The sequence below is a fragment of the Mytilus californianus genome, unplaced genomic scaffold (assembly GCF_021869535.1).
Source record: "Mytilus californianus isolate M0D057914Y unplaced genomic scaffold, xbMytCali1.0.p SCAF_13, whole genome shotgun sequence".
In the NCBI taxonomy this organism is placed as follows: domain Eukaryota; kingdom Metazoa; phylum Mollusca; class Bivalvia; order Mytilida; family Mytilidae; genus Mytilus; species Mytilus californianus.
Window position 1 is genome coordinate 43593974 of NW_026262615.1, and position 18943 is coordinate 43612916.

At 31.0% G+C, this 18943-nt stretch overlaps 1 protein-coding gene across 2 annotated transcripts; it reads left to right on the forward strand.

Annotated features, from left to right (window-relative positions):
• Positions 1-2557: 2557 nt before the first annotated feature.
• Positions 2558-12362, forward strand: LOC127723819 (protein odd-skipped-related 1-like). 2 transcript variants are annotated; one of them, XM_052230546.1, is made up of 7 exons: positions 2558-2669; positions 7422-7745; positions 9816-9966; positions 10283-10378; positions 10808-10963; positions 11227-11326; positions 11819-12362. In XM_052230546.1, exons 1-7 carry the CDS (start codon positions 2606-2608, stop codon positions 11879-11881), a joined length of 954 nt encoding a protein of 317 aa, XP_052086506.1. In that variant the 5' UTR covers positions 2558-2605; the 3' UTR covers positions 11882-12362. The 2 variants fall into 2 exon arrangements, with proteins under 2 accessions (XP_052086506.1, XP_052086507.1); XM_052230547.1 differs by having other exon boundaries at positions 11822-12362.
• Positions 12363-18943: the final 6581 nt, after the last annotated feature.

Sequence of the window (18943 nt, forward strand, 5' to 3'; positions counted from 1 at the left end):
AGGATATTTCATCATCGACAAGTTCTTTAAAGAAAGTCAAATCCATGAATCTCTCAATGAACTGATGGTTCTGATTTTTTTAAAAGTACTAGGGTGTAATAGTTTTGTTTGTTTGTTTGTCTGTTGATGTTTTTTAGGAGGGGGGGGGGAATTGCAACCAACCACTATATAAAGTTAAATAATAGTGCTGTTATTTTAAACCTAATCATGACAAAGTATATTTTCTGTTGTATATTCGCCTAGTTCGTTTTAGGTGTTGCAAGAGTTTTCGATTGGATGTTTCATTATACATGCGGTTTGAATTGTAGGCCGCAAAAGTTTTGCGCATGCTACTGTATATAGCTAATTAATTGTTTTAACACAACCAAATTCGAATTATGTTACAAGTTTTCACTTCATTTTACGTTTAGTCATGATATTGTACATTCTTATTGTTGACCTAAGATGGATATTGCTATAATTTCTTTTTTTTTTGTCAGTTTTGATCAGATAGCTTTTCGCGTTTATTTATTCTAATACATCCTTAGTTTTTGGTTTTGAGCGTACATGATGAAGGCACGGCAATCAAGAGAAGGCTTTCGAACGCATAACATTTATTAAGTTTAATTTCTTTTCTGTTTTATTCGACATGATTATCATTATCTTTTTTATTAACTTAAAAACATTTACATTTTCAAACTGCACTTTTCTGTCATTTTACACATGCATATACTTAAATAATTATTATTTCGTGTTTTGGCCACTGGTTTCTTTTTATTTCTTTATTTATTCCATTGTTATTAAAATCTATTAGATACAGCTAAAATCTTGTAATGTCTCATTTGTGGTATATGTTTAGCCTCTTTAAGATCAGTGTAAAATTTAAAAACATAATTTTACATGTATATATCTTGATATTATTTTTTGACTGTTACAGTATATGAGGCCAGTTCTTTCTAATCCCCTTTCTGTCGTAGTTGCAAGTACAACCGCATCACCTACAGTATAAAAATTGACCATTCAAGAGAGTTCAGGCTTCGTAGGTGTCCCTTTGCCTCCGGCCAAAGTATCCATGTCCATATACAGTGTTGGTCAGTTTTATAATGTTTACCTACAACACTTGAACGTATTTAAAATACAATAAAATTAGTCAAATAATTATTACTTGTCAATTTATTTAAATGCTACAAGTATTGGATTATCGATTTACAGCAATAAAATTGGGAAGTATTTTTAAAGTATTTCCGACAAAAATATCTTATCAAGATGATGCGCAAAGGATAATTTTAAAACTCTTAGCGTTGAAATAAATTTGAAGACTAAATAAAAAAAGCTCAATTATTTCATTTTATTTTGAATTATTTGACTACAATATTTTAATTATGAATTATTAGTGATAATCAAAATAATTATAATAAAATATTTTTAAATTTGTCACAAACTATGGAATACAACAAAAGGTCTCTATATCAATTTCTGCAGCATGTATAGTCTTGGAAAATCTGGGAAATTTGATGTATTTTAGAAGAATGTAAAAATATCAGAATTTCTATAGTCGTAATGTTTGAGATAATTTTGGTATCTTACAAATATTTGTTTCAGAATAGAGTTGAAAATAAAGCATTTCTACAGAAAGTAAAAATTAATTTGTTCAGGAATTAAATGTGAAAACTAGAGGGTCGGTGTCTTTTTATATTTTAATTGAACGATTACTTTTGTATAGCAGGCAAAACGATCCGTTTTAATTGAGAAGCTATGCAGTAAACTTTGTTCTTGGAACAGGATATAACTTTTTTATAATAAATAAACTGTTTAATTCTTATTTTCTTCTAAACAAGAAAAAGTGTTTCAGAAGTGAAGTTAAAAAAAAACACTATATTTTCGTTAAAATTTTTTGACTTCAGTAAAGTCATTGAAGTCTTCAATATTTAAATTTTAGCGCAATGCGCAAATGCGCAATTTTTTTTTTTGAAAGAGAGACTCAGTATGAATTCTACGCGTTAAAATAATTTCGCACTTTCTTGTATCACAACATGATTCTATGCTTTGAAATACTTATTGCGTACATATTACTAAAGTACATTGTACTAGTAAGTAAAATTGCGATTTGTTTACATCCAATTATCTAACAAGATAACTTTTCATTCAAATTGAAATAAAAACAATTAAATCTTATCAAATATTACATGTGGTTTTGACATTTATAGCACAACTTTATTCTACATCACCTAAATATATAGAAAAACGGAAATCTTTTGACTGAGCAGTCGTAAACTATACCGTAACTGGGGCTAGGTGGGTGGGTAATATATTATACGTGTGACATATGAAAGTATCGGGGTAAGTATTACCTGGGGAATTTAGTGATTGACTCATCTCCCATTTAATACGATCGTAAAGTCAATTGGAACGGTAAATACATTAAACGCGTGTCGAAGATTACAAATTCGTGTAAATAAGGCGTTCTTTACCCCTGCTAATTATGCTATATTAAAATGTCGCCCAGCCTCTCTTCGGTAAAATAGGTGATGTCAACTTTGTTTATAAAGCCCTTGTTGATATCGGAGAGTGACAGAGTTTGTTTAAAAGTTTCCGAAGTAGGATTAGAAGTCAAATAGCTGTAACTATGCCAAAATCTTTCCTAGTTAGAACCGGTAGAGAATTTTCCGAAGAAGTGGAAAAAGACTCTAGTAAGAATATTTATTTATTTATTATCTACATATTTATTTATCTTTTTTGTTTGTTAATTATCTTATCTTTCAGATAGTTAGCTGAGTAGCCTTCTACTGGTCTTAGTTCGAGTTTTTGTTAAATAATCATTTTATTCTGAAATTCTGAGAAATAGTAAGCTTAAGATTTAAAAGAAAAAAATACCTTTAATTGAAAATCCATCAGTGTTGAATTGTATTTTGATTCAATACAGTACATTGGTAATTGATGTGCGTCTTGATAATTTTTTTCATTATGATATGACTTACTTGAATCGTTATCAAAGTTTTGAATATATATTGTATATATATTAATAGATTTAATTTCTGGATTTATTCTATGTATAGATAGTTTTTACTGTGTTCCGTCTTTTAATAGTTTTTTATTTTGTGTTTTATAAATTTGTTTGTCTTTTCTTCGTTTTTCGTTTTTCGTTGTTTTTTTTTTTTTTGGCAAGGCGCTGTCAGTTTTTCTCCGACTTTGAGTTTGAATGTATATACTACCTCACTTTTACAACCAATAACTATACTTGTTTCATTTTATTCCTAATTTTAATTCGGTACAAAACAACACACTGTCATTCTGAAGGCAAAAAATCGGAAATAATTAAATTCAGAATATAATATATGATAAAGCAATCGGATTTTATTCAATTTAAAATATCGATGATCATTTCATTCTACCAATCAACACTTGTTATGGAATGTTCAGAATTCCATGAGAAAATACCAATTTCTGATATTGCCCGATACTTTTTTTCCTCACCTCTGTTAATCATCTGTTGATTAGTGATGACGGAATAGCAAAATCTTCCAAGATATACTGTAAGTCAGGAAATGTCTTTCTGGATGGCACAAAAAACTACAAAGCTGTCTTTTTCGAACATGAGATAATGAAAGAACATATATCATGTATATATCTAAAGTGTATTCTTTATGAAAATACGCATTTATATGTACTCGAATAATTTTTGATTTGAAAAGATCCTTTGCGTTTTTCGTTTTTTTGTCATAGCGCTGTCAGTTTTTTTTCTGACTAATGAGATTGAATATCATATAAAAGATGTCCTGTATATATTTTGTTCATTTTTTTTTTTTAATTTCAAAAAATTTAATCCTAATGTATTATTATATATATTTTTGCAAGTTTCGTTTGCCGATTTATTCAAGAGAAGTTTTTTTTCCATAAATTATGTTACAAATTTCATATAAAGCGTTCGTATCGGATGGATTTTGGGAATGTTCTATAAAGTGAAATCCTTTTAAATTATTTAAAAAAAATGTAAAGACTTATTATTACAATTTACTAAGAATAAAAAGACATGAATCGTGGTATATGTCAAATTGATAAATAAGTCAAAAGTCTTAAAAATAAAAGTGATGTATTAAACTGCGACTCCCTTACTCATCAAATAATTTCCAAAATATTTGTAAACCATTCCTCATATTAACCAGAAACTGAATCATAGAGTTAAATATGTTATCACTAGTCTCCAAAGTCAAAAGGTCAACTACTGTGCATGAAAAATGATTTTTGATAAAAACAATAGGATGAGGCCCTAGATAGGGATTTGGAATTAAAACTTTATTTCTGCTTAAATAGTTACAATTATGTAAATTAAAACAGTATACATTTAAATTTTTCTTGCTTTTTCAGTTTCTAATAAACTTCATAACATTAAACAGTCGTGTATTAAAATGCAAATTAATTAGCAAACGACATTCAAATTTATGGAACCCCCAAAACAGGTTCCTCAGTTCCGATAACAAGCTACAGAAACTGACATTTATTTTACATTTAAGGAAAACAGGTAATACCGAAAAGTGAAATGAATTTGTCGCCTGATTAAGATTGTCACAGTTAATTTTCATTTCAATTTAAAGCTCTACTGGTAAAATAATACATCATTATAATTTTGTTATTGTGCCAAGATAAAAGTACGGGAGTGCATTCAGTAATTAAATTGTGCGTACATTCAGAAAATAAATTTGTATTTAACAATGTGTTGAAATATTTTTAAAACAACTAATGTTATCATTTCCGAATAGACTTTGCCCGGATATGACACAAGAAAATCTGTGAAGCACAGATATATAAATTACTTTAAAATTTTCACCAAGCATTAAAACATGAAAACAAAATACACATATATAAACGTCAGTTTTCGAAAGTGAATGAATTTTCCAATCTTCTATAAGAAGTCAAAGTACTGCATTTTCGAACTGGATGCCTTTTCCAAAGATGGTAATATTTGCATCCGAATAACACTTTATATATGTTGCTGATTTCTTTTTGATTAACACAGACTATATCGTGCTTCAATGTCGTTATCTTTAAAAGACTAGAATTATCTTGCAAATATTGCGGCCAAATAACTTCAAAAAGTTTTAGTCAAATTGATATTTTTCAATGAATATCAACTATATTTACTTCTTAATACATCTAGAATACGTTCAATACAAACCTTTAAAAGTTTGGAAATGTAATATACTAAAATTTGTACATCTGAATACTTCTGTATTAATTACAACATACACTGTATTGTCAAGAATTTCAGTAAATTAGAAAAAAAATTATCATATATACTTTTGATGATGTTTATATTTTAAGTCATTATAGGAAGAAGAAATAAACATATATCAATACTGTTCGGTATCTTGTATATATGAGGGTCTGGATGTGTGTGTGGGGGGTTGGGGTGGGGGTGGGGGAGAGTCCTTCATTTCTGTATTCTTTAATTTTTTATGCCATTTTACTCTATTCTATTTACTTTTGCCCATTCGCTAATCTTTATATTTTAGCATCTCATTATTCTCTAATCTTTAGTTTTTTTGGTACATTTTTCTCTATTCTTTATATTTTTGCCGATTATTCCCTATTCTGTTTACACCCATCCACACCCTAATATACAATTCATTTCTCGCTCTTTTCATCTAATCGGCATTCGTATCACATAGACTTATTGTTAATATTTATGCAATATTTGCGACTGAACGTATAGAAAATAACAATCAACCAGTCTTTATATTAGAATTTCATGTTTTATTAGTCAATTACCATTCCTACACTGATTGATTTTAACAATTAAAAATTTTTTATAAGGGACACCAGAATTTAAGGACGAATTAACATCATAGTATATTTATATTTTATAACCTATGAATATACCATATGAGAGTCTTTGCATTAATTTTTTTTTATGTGTATATTTATATTTTATAACCTATGAATATACCATATGAGAGTCTTTGCATTAATTTTTTTTTATGTGCAAAATGTACCTTATAAAAATCTCACTTATATATTTACAACTCTAAACAAATATTATATCACCAATCATAAAGCATAAAAATTAACTACAGGATTTGTATAGTAATGAAAATTTTCATGCTCCGTTCCGACATTTACCTTATTAAATTAAGCCGTCCTCTAACAATACGTTTATTGGCCTACCCGCCATGACTTCACAGTTTTATTAACTTCTACATATTAAGTGTGTTTGTATAGCCGATGTGTTAATCTTGTTTTTATTTGGTGCGAATTATAACATAGATTTGTTCCGGTATAATAAAACTTTATTTGAATATTATCATTGAAATACAATATCGGTACGGATTTTGTCTGATAAGTGAGGTCAATTTAATTATTTAATTTCCTAATCATGAATGGGAATTATGTGAATATGGTATGTTTTAGTACAAACTTCTTTTGTGCAGACTTTTTGTACAAGCTATCATTATTTGAACAAGGACCCTCTTTTACAAAGTTGAACACGTGTATCTTCCATAAATACCCTGTTAGAAGTTTTACTTACAAGTGTATATACTTCAGTCGAACATTAATCACTGTCTTTATTAGCATATAGCTGCACCTGAGGTCACCAGATTTAGTAAAATTTTAGACATTATGTGCAGGAAAAATACCATACAAATTATAATTTGTACAAAAGTATAACGTGCACAAAGGTATAACTTATACAAAGGTATAATTTGTACAAAAGTATAACGTGCACAAAGGTATAATTTATACAAAGGTATAATTTGTACAAAAGTTTAACTTGTACAAAATTTTTGAACATTTCAGAAACTTTTTGTTTGCTTTTTAGAAAAACTATAGTGGGATAAAATTACAATGTCCTGTATCATCGTCAGAATTAAAAGAACAAGGCTTTTAAACATTAGATCTGTAATGATATTAATTGTTTGAATTAATCCATTTTTTTAAAAGGGGGAAAACCTCGCTCATTTTTATCCAAATATAGTCGTTATCATAGTTAAAATTTATAATTTTTCTCTTATAAGGGTAGGAATGCCCTTTACCTTCAAGCGTCAAACGTCGTTTTTGCGCTACCGTTAGCGTCAAATGAGCCTAAATTTTTTTTTATCGTCATTCGTCAAATCTAATTTTGTAGTTACTGTTAGTGTCAAATGGAGTAAAATATTTATCGATAACGTTATTTTAACAAATATTTTACCGTCATTCGTCAAGTGGGGTACCCGATTACTACACTACCCTCTTTTATCGCTCTGATATGATCTTGCCTTGGACGGGGACTAACAAGACAAGTCATTACAACTTTACATCTTTATTCTCTCATCATATAACAACTAAAACAAAAACAGTATACGGGTCCGACCTTACACCATAATAACCTGAAATAGCCCGACCTCGAACCGGATTCAACCGTACTTCATAACAGCTCAGAATAAAATGTATATTTTATATATTTTCAGGCACAGATATTGCACTACCACAGTTCGACAAACCAAACCCGCAACAAATACTGGACTTCACCCGTTCCTATCTGATGCCGTGCCCATACACAACATATGCTTCGTCACTATTATCGGGTGAAAACTCTTTAGTTAACTCAGAGAGGATGTCAGCAAGTCCGCTACATGCATTTCCGTTTCCGGCGTACATGGCTTTCAACTCATATACCATGAACCAGTTCAGTTATTCCCCTTTGTTGTCTTTGATTAACACAAGTGAAAATGTGGAGAAAATGTACAAGGACACAATTTGTGAATACCGAGAAAAACAAGGATTATGTAGTGGTAAGTTTGACTTTATAGAATGATTTATTTTCACCAAAAACTAATGTTTCCCAAATAACGACAATTTATTTTTCCGAAGAAACTGGTTTTGGTGGTTTGTATGTTGTAATATCCAATATTGCTGCTGATTCCTGGTATCCCTTTTTTGTAAATTATTTGTAAATGGTGTTCACTGTTCAGCAGCTTATGAATGATTAGTTACATTAGCAAATGTCGAAATACCACTATGTTGATATATTATACTTAGAATTTTTGGGAAAATAGCTATAACCTACAGCATATATAGTCAAAGACATCATTTTGAACCTGGTGTGTAGTGCTTCTCCATCTTTGAGGGGCGCATGGCGGCATCGATAGATATGTTGGGTAAAATGTTTGATGATGTGTTGGGGTTCATTTAGTGTTTAATCCTACATATAAATAGAAATCCGCATCCATGTTAACAAAGAGTCGAAACATTTGCTTGTTTAGTGCTTCCTTGTACCTTGAGACGGGTTTTAATATGTAACTAGGATAGCCCCAATGACGTAATAAAAAGGCTATTTAGATTCATTTCTTAGGCCTATTCCGACCGCAATGATTCGATTACTTCTATTTAAAACTTGCATGAATCATTTCTTGCTGACTACGCTGTGTTGAAAAATAACATTGAAAGTTTCTCATTAGAGGCCAGTTTGAGACAATGTACATATCAATCCCTCAATATGTTGAATAGAAACTAGTTAAAGTCAAATAAAAAAGTATATATATTTGTTTGGTGTGTCCTCCTACAAAATTTAAAAGGTAGCTATAGGTCGTTATGGAAAAATTTTTTCAATTTTGCTCAATTTTTGACACGGAAACCGTAAAATTAGTCACGCTATATTACCAAAAGTGGTAATAAAAAATTCAGCGTAGCGTGGACATTTTGGGCATAAACATAGTTTTTTTTTTGGGGTGGGGGTGGGCGGATGGAAACACCAAACAATAAAAAGAATGTGGTTTATTTTTAAATTTCGGCCAAACCATTTGCTGATATGTCTTACTTCAGTCTGTCAATGAATATTTTCATGGTATATTTATACTATTAGTATTTTCTCAAAGATACAAGGAAAATGACGGAATTACATTCCGATGGTATATAACCCACTTGACCCTAGGTACTCTTTATCAATTATAATATATTAACTTCTGTTTCGATCAGTAGAAATACTATACATGATAACACCCAATAAAAACCTCGTTTTGATATTGATATATAACGTATCAAACGTGTTTAAAACCAATAAAACCCCATTGAATCATAGTGGAAAGGATGATCAAAAGAAATATTTGTTGACCACTTCAACTTACTTTCAATTTTACTTCTTGTGTTGAATAAATAATCACAGTATTTCTGGTAGCATATCTTAAGGGTTTTTTAGTAACACCCATATTTCATGTTAAGATGTTGTTTATTTGATCTTTGCTTTAAGTTAAGAATCCTTCTTTTATTCAAAAGCATTGCTTACTTCAAACATTGTCTTATCGATGTAGTAAATATTTTTGACGAGGTGGATCAAAACTACATATCGTCTATACTGCGCAACATTTAAACGATCATAGAATGTAAATCTACGCCGTACTTTTTTCAAGTATGCAGTTTAATGGTTGCATGGAGCATGATAAATTTGATACATAAGATATGAAAGCAAGCATAATCGATGGTAGTTATATTGCAATTTGGTTTGGGGGCAAAATACATTTTGAAGCAAGAAATTCTTCTTTTTCATAAAAGCTTTTCTGAAAGTAATATCCTTTTCTTTTCACATCTTATGTTATTTAAAAGAAGCCAGTCACACGTGGTTAGACTCTTTAGTCGTTGTTTCATTATCCTTAATTTGCACGAAAGATGCAGTTGGGAACTTTAATTCCGTTCATCATTGTTCCGACAATATCCAGTACTCCGTTACAATGTAACTAATTGATGCATCATAGGTATTCTGCCTATAGATCAGTCTCGCACTTGTGAAGAAAATTGTGTAAAATTTGACTACCACTTTGCATTGAAGTTTTTACACTCTTTATAATTTATTAAATTTTCTTTTACAGTAAAATCAGAAGATGTTGTGAAACCAAAACCTAAGTTTGATTTTGCTAACTTGGCAAGGTCTGCAACACAGGATTCCGAATGTCTTGACTGCCATCGGAACCAAGACGCACAAATTATCAGTCACGTGATGATGAATATAGGGAATTTAAGGTAAAATTGTACACACTATAAGTTAAAAACCCAAAAAAATAAATAAGACCTTCATCATTCTTTTGAAAAGTAAATAGTTTATCCCCAATTATGTAACCACGAGGAGTGCATATTAAGTCCATATTTTCGTATATACCATTAAATTCGTGTTTTATAAACAATAATTTGTACATAAATGCAATACTTGTCTTCGGATTTTTACAGTTTTTTCTTTATAAGTTTTTTTAAAGAAATTTATATTGTTTATGTATTCATTCATTCCTTTCTTTTTTCTTTTCTTTTTTTATTTTTAACAGACGTTTTTATTCTTTTTCAGATATAACCCTTTAACAAGTAGTTTCACGCCAGTATCAAATCTACGGTCAAACGTTCCACAACCTGTTAAGAGACCGAGAGGCAGAGGTCCAGCTAGGTAGGTTTTTGAAAATACAAAGTTGCTTCTATGCACGAAATGCAAATTTGGAATGCGCAAATATTGCAAGAAAAAAACTTTATAATACAAAATGGCAAAATAAGTAAAAAGACAATATCAGAAAACATACAAAAGCAGCAAATATCGCCCGAGGTCGTCTGTCATAGAACTACATCCCAGTTCATTGTGTGCCTTCTTTGGTAACATTGCAGCTATTCATTTTGTTTACATTGATTTTATAGTGCTTAGTACCTGAATGGAATATTCTACTAGATAAAGTTTGTGCAACACGACATGGTATCTTATATTTTGTACTTTTTGTTATCTGAATAAATGTACTAATACGCGAACAATTGTCATTGAAGAAAGGGGTTCTTTTGCTCATTAATAATAGTTCAACATTATTTCTAAATAAACATTTTCTTTCAGAACGAAGAAAGAATTTATTTGCAAATACTGTGGTCGCCATTTTACAAAGTCATACAACTTGTTGATTCACGAGAGAACACATACTGACGAACGTCCATATCCTTGTGAAATTTGTGGAAAAGCATTCAGACGACAGGATCATCTTCGAGATCATAGGTATATTTTTTTTCTTTCATTCATTTCGCAGATCATTATAGGAGTTAACTTTAAGCTTTCTAAAAAGCTGCAGAGTGCTTCGTAGTATCATAAATTACGTCAACATGAAGCACATAACATATACACATTGAAACAATCAAATAGTTTCTTTAATTTTTTCCAGTTTAATTTAGTTCAATCCAAGTAACGTTCTTAAACGATTCTTTACATTTCAAGAGAATTATGAGAAAACTTTTAATAACAGGTATTTTTTGTTATTACAGGTATATCCATTCCAAAGAGAAACCATTTAAATGTACGGAGTGTGGTAAAGGTTTCTGTCAATCACGGACCTTAGCTGTTCATAAAACCTTACATATGCAGGTATGTACAATGTGAAAAAGGGGCTCTGCTAATCAATAGATTGGAGATACCAGAGCTATGTAAATATGCATATGAATAAAAGGCGATGTGGGGTATTGGCCAATGAGACAGCAAACCAACGATAGAAGTAACCAAAATAACAATGGACAGGTGTCTATATAAGCTCGAAATCTTTTTGAGTCTTTAAACAAAATTAGTCAATGAAATAAACAGAAACTATCTAAGATCTGCCATCAACACAAATAACAAAAAACAACATTACGATAAAATGAGTATAATATAGTAGGATTGCGCGCCTTCTTTGTTTTAAATTCAAAAATACATGAAATTACCAATATTGCTTCAACTCTGAAACCCTTGGACTAAATCCAACATTTGTATTTACGTTAATATTTGATGGTTAGTCTGCTGGATTGTTTAGTGTTCGGATGAACCATGAGTAATATTAAAAGAAAGGTCCAATTTTCATATATTTATTGTTTTTCGTTTCAGCAGAACTCCCTTCCGAGACCTACAAAAACATCTCCAGCAACGATAACATCTTCAATAATATGAACAGACTATGAGAGTGTCATGTTGTGTTTTGTGCAATACTGTGACTTCTTTTCATTTTCGAATTGAAGTAGGGGAGATAACTTTGGATGTAAATGAACTTAAAACGAGTGATTTCCCTTCGCTCGTTTTGATATACAACAAACACTACCTCAACTGGATAAAATGATCCCTGAATTCCAAGAAAATAAAATCAACGAGAGAAAAACGATGAAGTGATATAATGCATAATAATTTAAACTATTGCCGCAACTTTGTAAAATTGCGATACATGTTTAAGTGAAAAACTTATTTTGAAAAACTGATCTTTTCTTGTGTACTAATAATATGAACTTGAGTGCTTAATTATTTGTAAATAGTATATTTATTTGCATGAACAATCTAGTCGTTTAGAATTTAAAGTGAATATATGATATAATGAGCCACATTGTGCAATATATGTATATAGAAATTATCACTTAATGCAATAAAACTTGAAATGTTATTTGTTTGTGTGTCTTTATAAGACTGAAATTGTCTTTCCTGAAGCTCATTTCCGGTATAAAGAATATGACTAAAATTGTAAATTTCATTAAGAACCCGAGGCAACGATAATCCTCTTTCTGATATCAATTCGCCTCTGATAACTATCATGACTATCATTTCGTCTGTAGCATACACTTATCGAGCTGGAAATACTGGTTGTTGAATGTTTTTGACTCTCATCTTTGTTCTGTATAAATTCAATATTGTCACAAACCAGTACTACTTCTTAGTGAGGGAAGAGGGTCTGGATGGGATAAACCGAATATAGAATAATGGATAAAAGGTATAAAGAATAGAGAAACATAGACCAAAAAAATAAAGAATAGAGAATAACAGACAAAATTTATAAAGAATAGAGAAAAATGGTCGAAAAAAACCCATCATGACCCTGAGGAAAATGACTTGATACAAAATTATTTGAATCAGATTCATGATTCTCGGACAAAATAAAAGTAAGAAGATAGCACAGAAGTAATCAAACGTCGTGAGTCTATCTAAGAAAGAAAGACAACACTACAAGGGAAAGAATGGAATAAAATAGCCCACAATACATGCCCATTACGCTGAAAACAAGCGATTGTGCAACACACTCGCTAGCAAAAAAAATGGGTAAACTTCAAATGCATCGAAAGGGTAAAACTTCGGGAAAAGGTCTATTAAATTCTTCAATGTTTCGGTTCTTATGCATCCTTGGATTTCAAATATTCGGCTTTGAGCGTTCCTGGTGAAGGTGAATCTAGGAAAGCGCTTTGGACGTTTAAAATTTATAACGTGTTGTTTACATTTTTCAAGTCTCACTGTGTGCCATCTTGGATCAAGTTCATACTAAACCAGCCAGCCATGTTCAAAACGCTGTTTTTGATTAATCTTTATTAGGAACACTTCGAAACAATAGTCTCTTTAAATATAATGGAACAAATATAATTATAGTATAAAATGCGAGTACCCAATTTTTGACAGTTTTTTCCACCATTATTTGTTTAAGAAACAGACAAAAACTTCCATTCTGTGTTTGTTTTGTTGGTGTATCCTTATTTACTATTAAGTTCCACAAATTTAATATTTATTCCATACTGAATCACAGAAAAATGAGGTTTGAATCGACCCCCGAAAGATCCAATATTCTCTAATGAGGAGAACCTAAATTGCACCATGCTAAACTACACATCCGTCAAAATCGAATAACCCATGTTTTGCTTTAAGTTTCCACTCTTTTTTTTTTAGCAATTTGACAACAGTTCATGCTTGTTATGCGTTTTGTATGAAATTGAGGTCTTTGAGATATTTTAATTTCTCATTTTTAAAAACCGAATATTTGAAGACATCGTATGCAACGTTTCTGTAAATTCTACTTTTTCCATTGGAGACTTCATCTGTTGATACATAATATGACCATTTTGTGTATCTTTAAGCATATTTAGCTATGCTCATAATGATAAATGTTAGAAATACTAATTGTTTAGGCTTTAAGAAAACAGATAAGATATCCGTCACTTTTTATGAAAGTGGATGCAAATTGGGTAGTCGGTGCAATTTGGATTCTTTTTAATAACTTACCGTTGTCTATATAGAATAACGAAACGTGGTAGCTAAATCTTTAGTTTTGTTTTATAAATAAATTGTCTTCATAAGATATTTTTTTTAAATATGAACCAAGACTAGTTTGCAAAGCCAAACTCCAAATTACATGTATACAAGGTGGATGAAAACCTAGGAAACTTGCAGTTGCTGGTAGTTTAATTGACGACGTGACCGAATCAGAGGTAAATATACATAATTTTCAGACTTATTTGCAGTACGGAAGTGCATTTATGTTTAAACTTTTATTCATATGAAAATAAGGAGATGTGTTATGATTGCCTATGAGACAACTATCCTCCAATGTCAAAATGACGTAGACAAAAGCCACTATAGTTCAACGTACGGCCTTTAACTGTGAGAAAAACCCATATCGTATAGTTTGCTATTGCAAATATACACATTGTAAAACAATTCAAACGAGAAAACCAACGGTCTGATTTATGCAAAAAAAAAAAACAACCAATAAACCAAATTTGAAATAAAAAATGACAGACGCCAACAAATGACAACAACTGGCTTACTGGCTCTGGAATTGGAACAAAGAGTGTTTTAAACGAAATGTTCGAAATGTCGATTAAGAATAAAACGGTTTTAAAATGTAGGGGCAGAATCGCTTAATGTCAAATTTGGTTGTCGGGGTCGCTTTCTTGTAAAAAATGGACAACAGATCATCAGAGAGTGTATTAATATTCATGCCAAAAAAGACATGGTATACTTTATCTTAAATTTATTTGAAGATCTTTGAATGTAGCTTACAGATCAAATTATGCACATGTATTACCTATATGACTCCTTTTAAATTTCATTTGAGGAAGCCTAATTTCAAAAGCTAAATATGTAGGATTCAAAAACTGCAAATAAAGAGAATAAAGTAATGCATTGCAAGTTTCGTTGAAATTAATTTTGGGGTTATAGAGGAGTGACTTACAATACAGCACTACAAGCAGTGTCGTTAATTTGATTTCAACTTAAATCATTGGAACCCTTAATGCAAAGATATAAAAAAAAAAAGAATTCTCAACTTTACTATATGGTACAAAAGTGATAAGAATTTCATTGAAAATCGATTCAGTAGTATCAGGGGAAAGGTTCACTTTACTGGAGAATACCAAATTTTTACCACCCCGTATGGTAGTCTTTCTTAAAAATCCCACACGTACTGTTACGGAAACAGAATTAATAATCACACTAAACAAAGTAAGGGACACGTGTTCTTTATATCTGTTCAATGGCGGAAATTAGAATTGAAGATGAACGTTAAACTTTTTTAACTTTCTGCTATAGCTTGCTGTGTATAAATATCATATTTATGACGTTATTAAGTCTGCCTTAAGTTGAATTAATAAGACTGTTGAATGGTCACATATCGGCCACTATCCATCTTCACAAGCTCGTTTTCTGATTGAAGTCTATGTTTTTGTTCTTTATCACGGTCGAACCACTTTCATGATCTTACCTATTTGATCTGTGCTCGTCGTGAATAATCACGAAGAAATTGGAAATGTACGTTCATGAAACAATTATTACCCAATCAGTAAATGTATCGTATCAGACTCAATGTTTGCGTTTCCCCATAAGACTAAATGTATCTGTCAGGCTGTGTCATAACTTGCCGGTTGTTCTGTTGTTCGCTTGCTCTTTTTCTCCATTAAATTAACATAATGTGATGTACGAGTTAGTTACCTTTTGAATCTTCAATCTTCTTTGCCAGAAAACGCCTCGGTGGTCTCGTGTTTAGTGTGTTCGCCTCGAGTGCGTCAACCCAAAGACTTTAAAATTGGTAGTTATCTCTTCTCCGCTATAAACGAGGCATTAAGGAGTAAGAACAAACTTTAAGAATGGCCATCTTAATGTGTACGGATTGGGTGACACGTCTTCCTGTGGACTCTCAAACTTCCCGGCAGTTCCAGCTTCTATCCGCATACTACTCTACACTTATGATGGAGTAAAGGAAAATAGTTCCGGAACGGAAACCATCACTGTACTTGTGAACTAGCACGTTAATAATCCGCCTCAGCGTGTCGGTCTAGTACAAAGAAGGGTTAATATACATATATCATTGACATGTTCTCGTCCTGAATATGCATTGAATCTGCCGCTGAACATTAAGCAGCCATCCATCATCATCTATAGTGCCAGAAATGTCCAAACTTTTGTCTCCTGACAGATTTCATAAATTTACAGATTTGGTGCTTCACTTTTTACTTATATATAATTACAATCTATTGAAACCTTTCTGTATCTTATTATTGATCTGCTTGTAATTTTAAAACATGATTGAAAGTAAAAAAAATGTTTATCTTTGATAGTGCATACACATTTTTAGTCTATGTCGACGAATATCTAAATGGATTACAACATGTATAAATACCAAGCCATTGTGATCAAAATTGGGGAGAGAGATGACTGTGAATGACAGACCAGATCAATACTTACTTCCTGTACATACAATATATCTTTGTAATTATACCTCCTTAGTACGAGACTCGTGCCAGACAAAATTTCAACCATAAACATAATGCCATTTTTCACGTGTCATTTACATCTTTGACCGACTTTTCAGAAATTACCTTATTGATTTTTCTTCTGAATTTGTTCCAGTACTAAACAGGCATTTATGTTAGCCACTGATAGATAAGATTAAGCTAACCTTTTTTATCCGCAGACGTCTCTTTTAGTATGGTTGTAGACTGGTCTCTTTTTTTTTGTAACATGGTGCTTGGAGATAAGCACTCGTATGTTACAAACGTGAGAGAACTAACATAGGGTTTCTTTTATCATTTGGTTTCGCATTTGTTGCTATCTACCCCACATAATTTTTATTCAAAAAGGCAATTATTCGTTTGATTATTTATCCGCTGCATACATTCAACATTACAAACAACGCTTAAGTTTCATTTAGACTACAGGCACCTTCAGATATTTTTATCTTAGGACCACATCCAGTTTATACGTACACATCAATAACAATATCTTATATGATCTGGATAAACTTATTACGATGCTTCAACATTTCTTCTTACTTTGGTCATAGGTATATCATATTATTATACATGTGCACTTGTCTGAATAGAAAAGATCATTTTTGAATTGTTTTCGAATAATGAAGAGAATATTTTGTTAAAGCACGTGATATCAAAAGGACAACACTTTTTTTTTTGGATTTCCCAGTCTTAGGTCTCTACAAATCTGATTCGGGTGTTGAATTCTCAATTACTTCTTTTAACTTTTAATTACAAGGTAAATCTTTACAGTTTTAAATATATTCCTTTAAGCTTTCACCAAACAAAGCAAAAAGGTGTAATTTATAGCATGAACACAAACGGACGGTTTACTAATCATGAATTAATTATCGGAGATGAACCCGGGCTCGGTATGATGCAGGTAGCTGACTCAGTGAATCAAGGTGATGAAGACTAAATTTTACCTGAACATCAAAGCTGAAACATAGGCATGAAATTAACATGAAACGAACACCTGTTGGATAATAGGTTCACTCAGTAAACAGATGACAAAACATAGACGTACATTATTTACAAACAATACTGCGACATAATTTTTGTACAATAAAACACAAATAAATACTTAAATTCTAATGCACTTTTTATATGTATGCTAAAATTTAGTATCAAGGTGCTCGGGTTTATTTTTTTTTTTTTTTTATTCATTTATGTAAACTATGCTAAATCTACATGTTTGGGGTTCGTTCGTTGGTGAAAACTCATAAAATAATCTTCAGCTTATTGTGAATTGTTTAGTGGTAGTATACCGTGTTTACAAATAGCATTGAAAGTTTCGTCCTCTGGTCATAGATAAGCATGTGGTAAACGTTAAAAGTAAATTCCAACTATATAATAAAACGAGTGTCTAAGGGACGGTCATTTGATTTTCTGGGGAGGGAGAGGGTATATTTCCCGAACGGAATATTAATTCTTATCTATTGCTTGTCAGGCTATAAATTATAAACAAATGACGCATGACAGAAAATTGTTACATATTTCCACAAAAATGATTAGACATATCTAAAAAAAATAATCTGCAAATGGTATTTTTCATCATGGTGTAAATACAGTTCAAACTTTTGTCAAGAAATCCTAATTAGTAAACGTTGTTCTTATTCGTTTTGTAGTTACGGAGATCATAATTTATCATATGTTTTTCCTACCACTGTCGTCAATGCTGCTTGTGGATTATCAGTCCTCGAGACTTCAAGTCTCAGATGGTACCATCTGCCTTATACATGTAGCCAGTTGTTCGGTATGTGCGTGATTGAAATAATACTTTTTATGTGATCAGTTCATAAAACTATGATTCATGTTGCAACTCATTCATGTCTTATCCAATCATCCGTTGCTTTAATTTGGTGCTAGAGGTTATCTTTTCTTGTCTTTCTTCATGAATTAATTGTATATAGTTTAAATTGATTTGAATAGTTTTTTTGGTTTTTTTTTTATCAGGCAAGGTATTTATACTTTTATAAAAAGATTATTACCATACAAATAAACGGACAAATCTTAATAAAACAAATATATTTTGAGGAAATCTGAAGCTCATAATTAAATTTCGAAAATTTTTGCGAAAGGTCTTTTAATATTAATGCAAATGATTCATAGTTAGGACCGATACTAACTAAATATATCCCAATTTATTTTTGGTTAATTGCGTTCCAAAATACAACATCTAAAGTTCTAATTTTATATTCTGACTCTTTTTCTTTATCGAGATCCGAAAGATCAAACATATCTTTAAAAAATGCAGCTATTACTTATTTGTGATCAGATGATGGTACATTGTAATCCGGTCTGTTGTCTGTTTTCGGATCTTACCATATTTTGATGGATGATTTCATGCAGTCATATTAGATTGAAAATATGTAATATAAACAGTGTGTACCGTTTCTTGTGACTAGTATAGCTTCTCTCATTATCTCATGCTATATTTTTTTCTTCTTTTTCATTT

What these genes read in the sequence shown, in the direction of transcription:
- LOC127723819 (XM_052230546.1), top strand. Translation starts at nt 2,606, where the DNA reads ATGCCAAAATCTTTCCTAGTTAGAACCGGTAGAGAATTTTCCGAAGAA. An exon ending in AAAACAAGGATTATGTAGTG is followed by an intron (nt 7,746 to 9,815) that starts GTAAGTTTGACT and finishes TTTCTTTTACAG; the next exon opens with TAAAATCAGAAGATGTTGTG. An exon ending in ATGAATATAGGGAATTTAAG is followed by an intron (nt 9,967 to 10,282) that starts GTAAAATTGTAC and finishes ATTCTTTTTCAG; the next exon opens with ATATAACCCTTTAACAAGTA.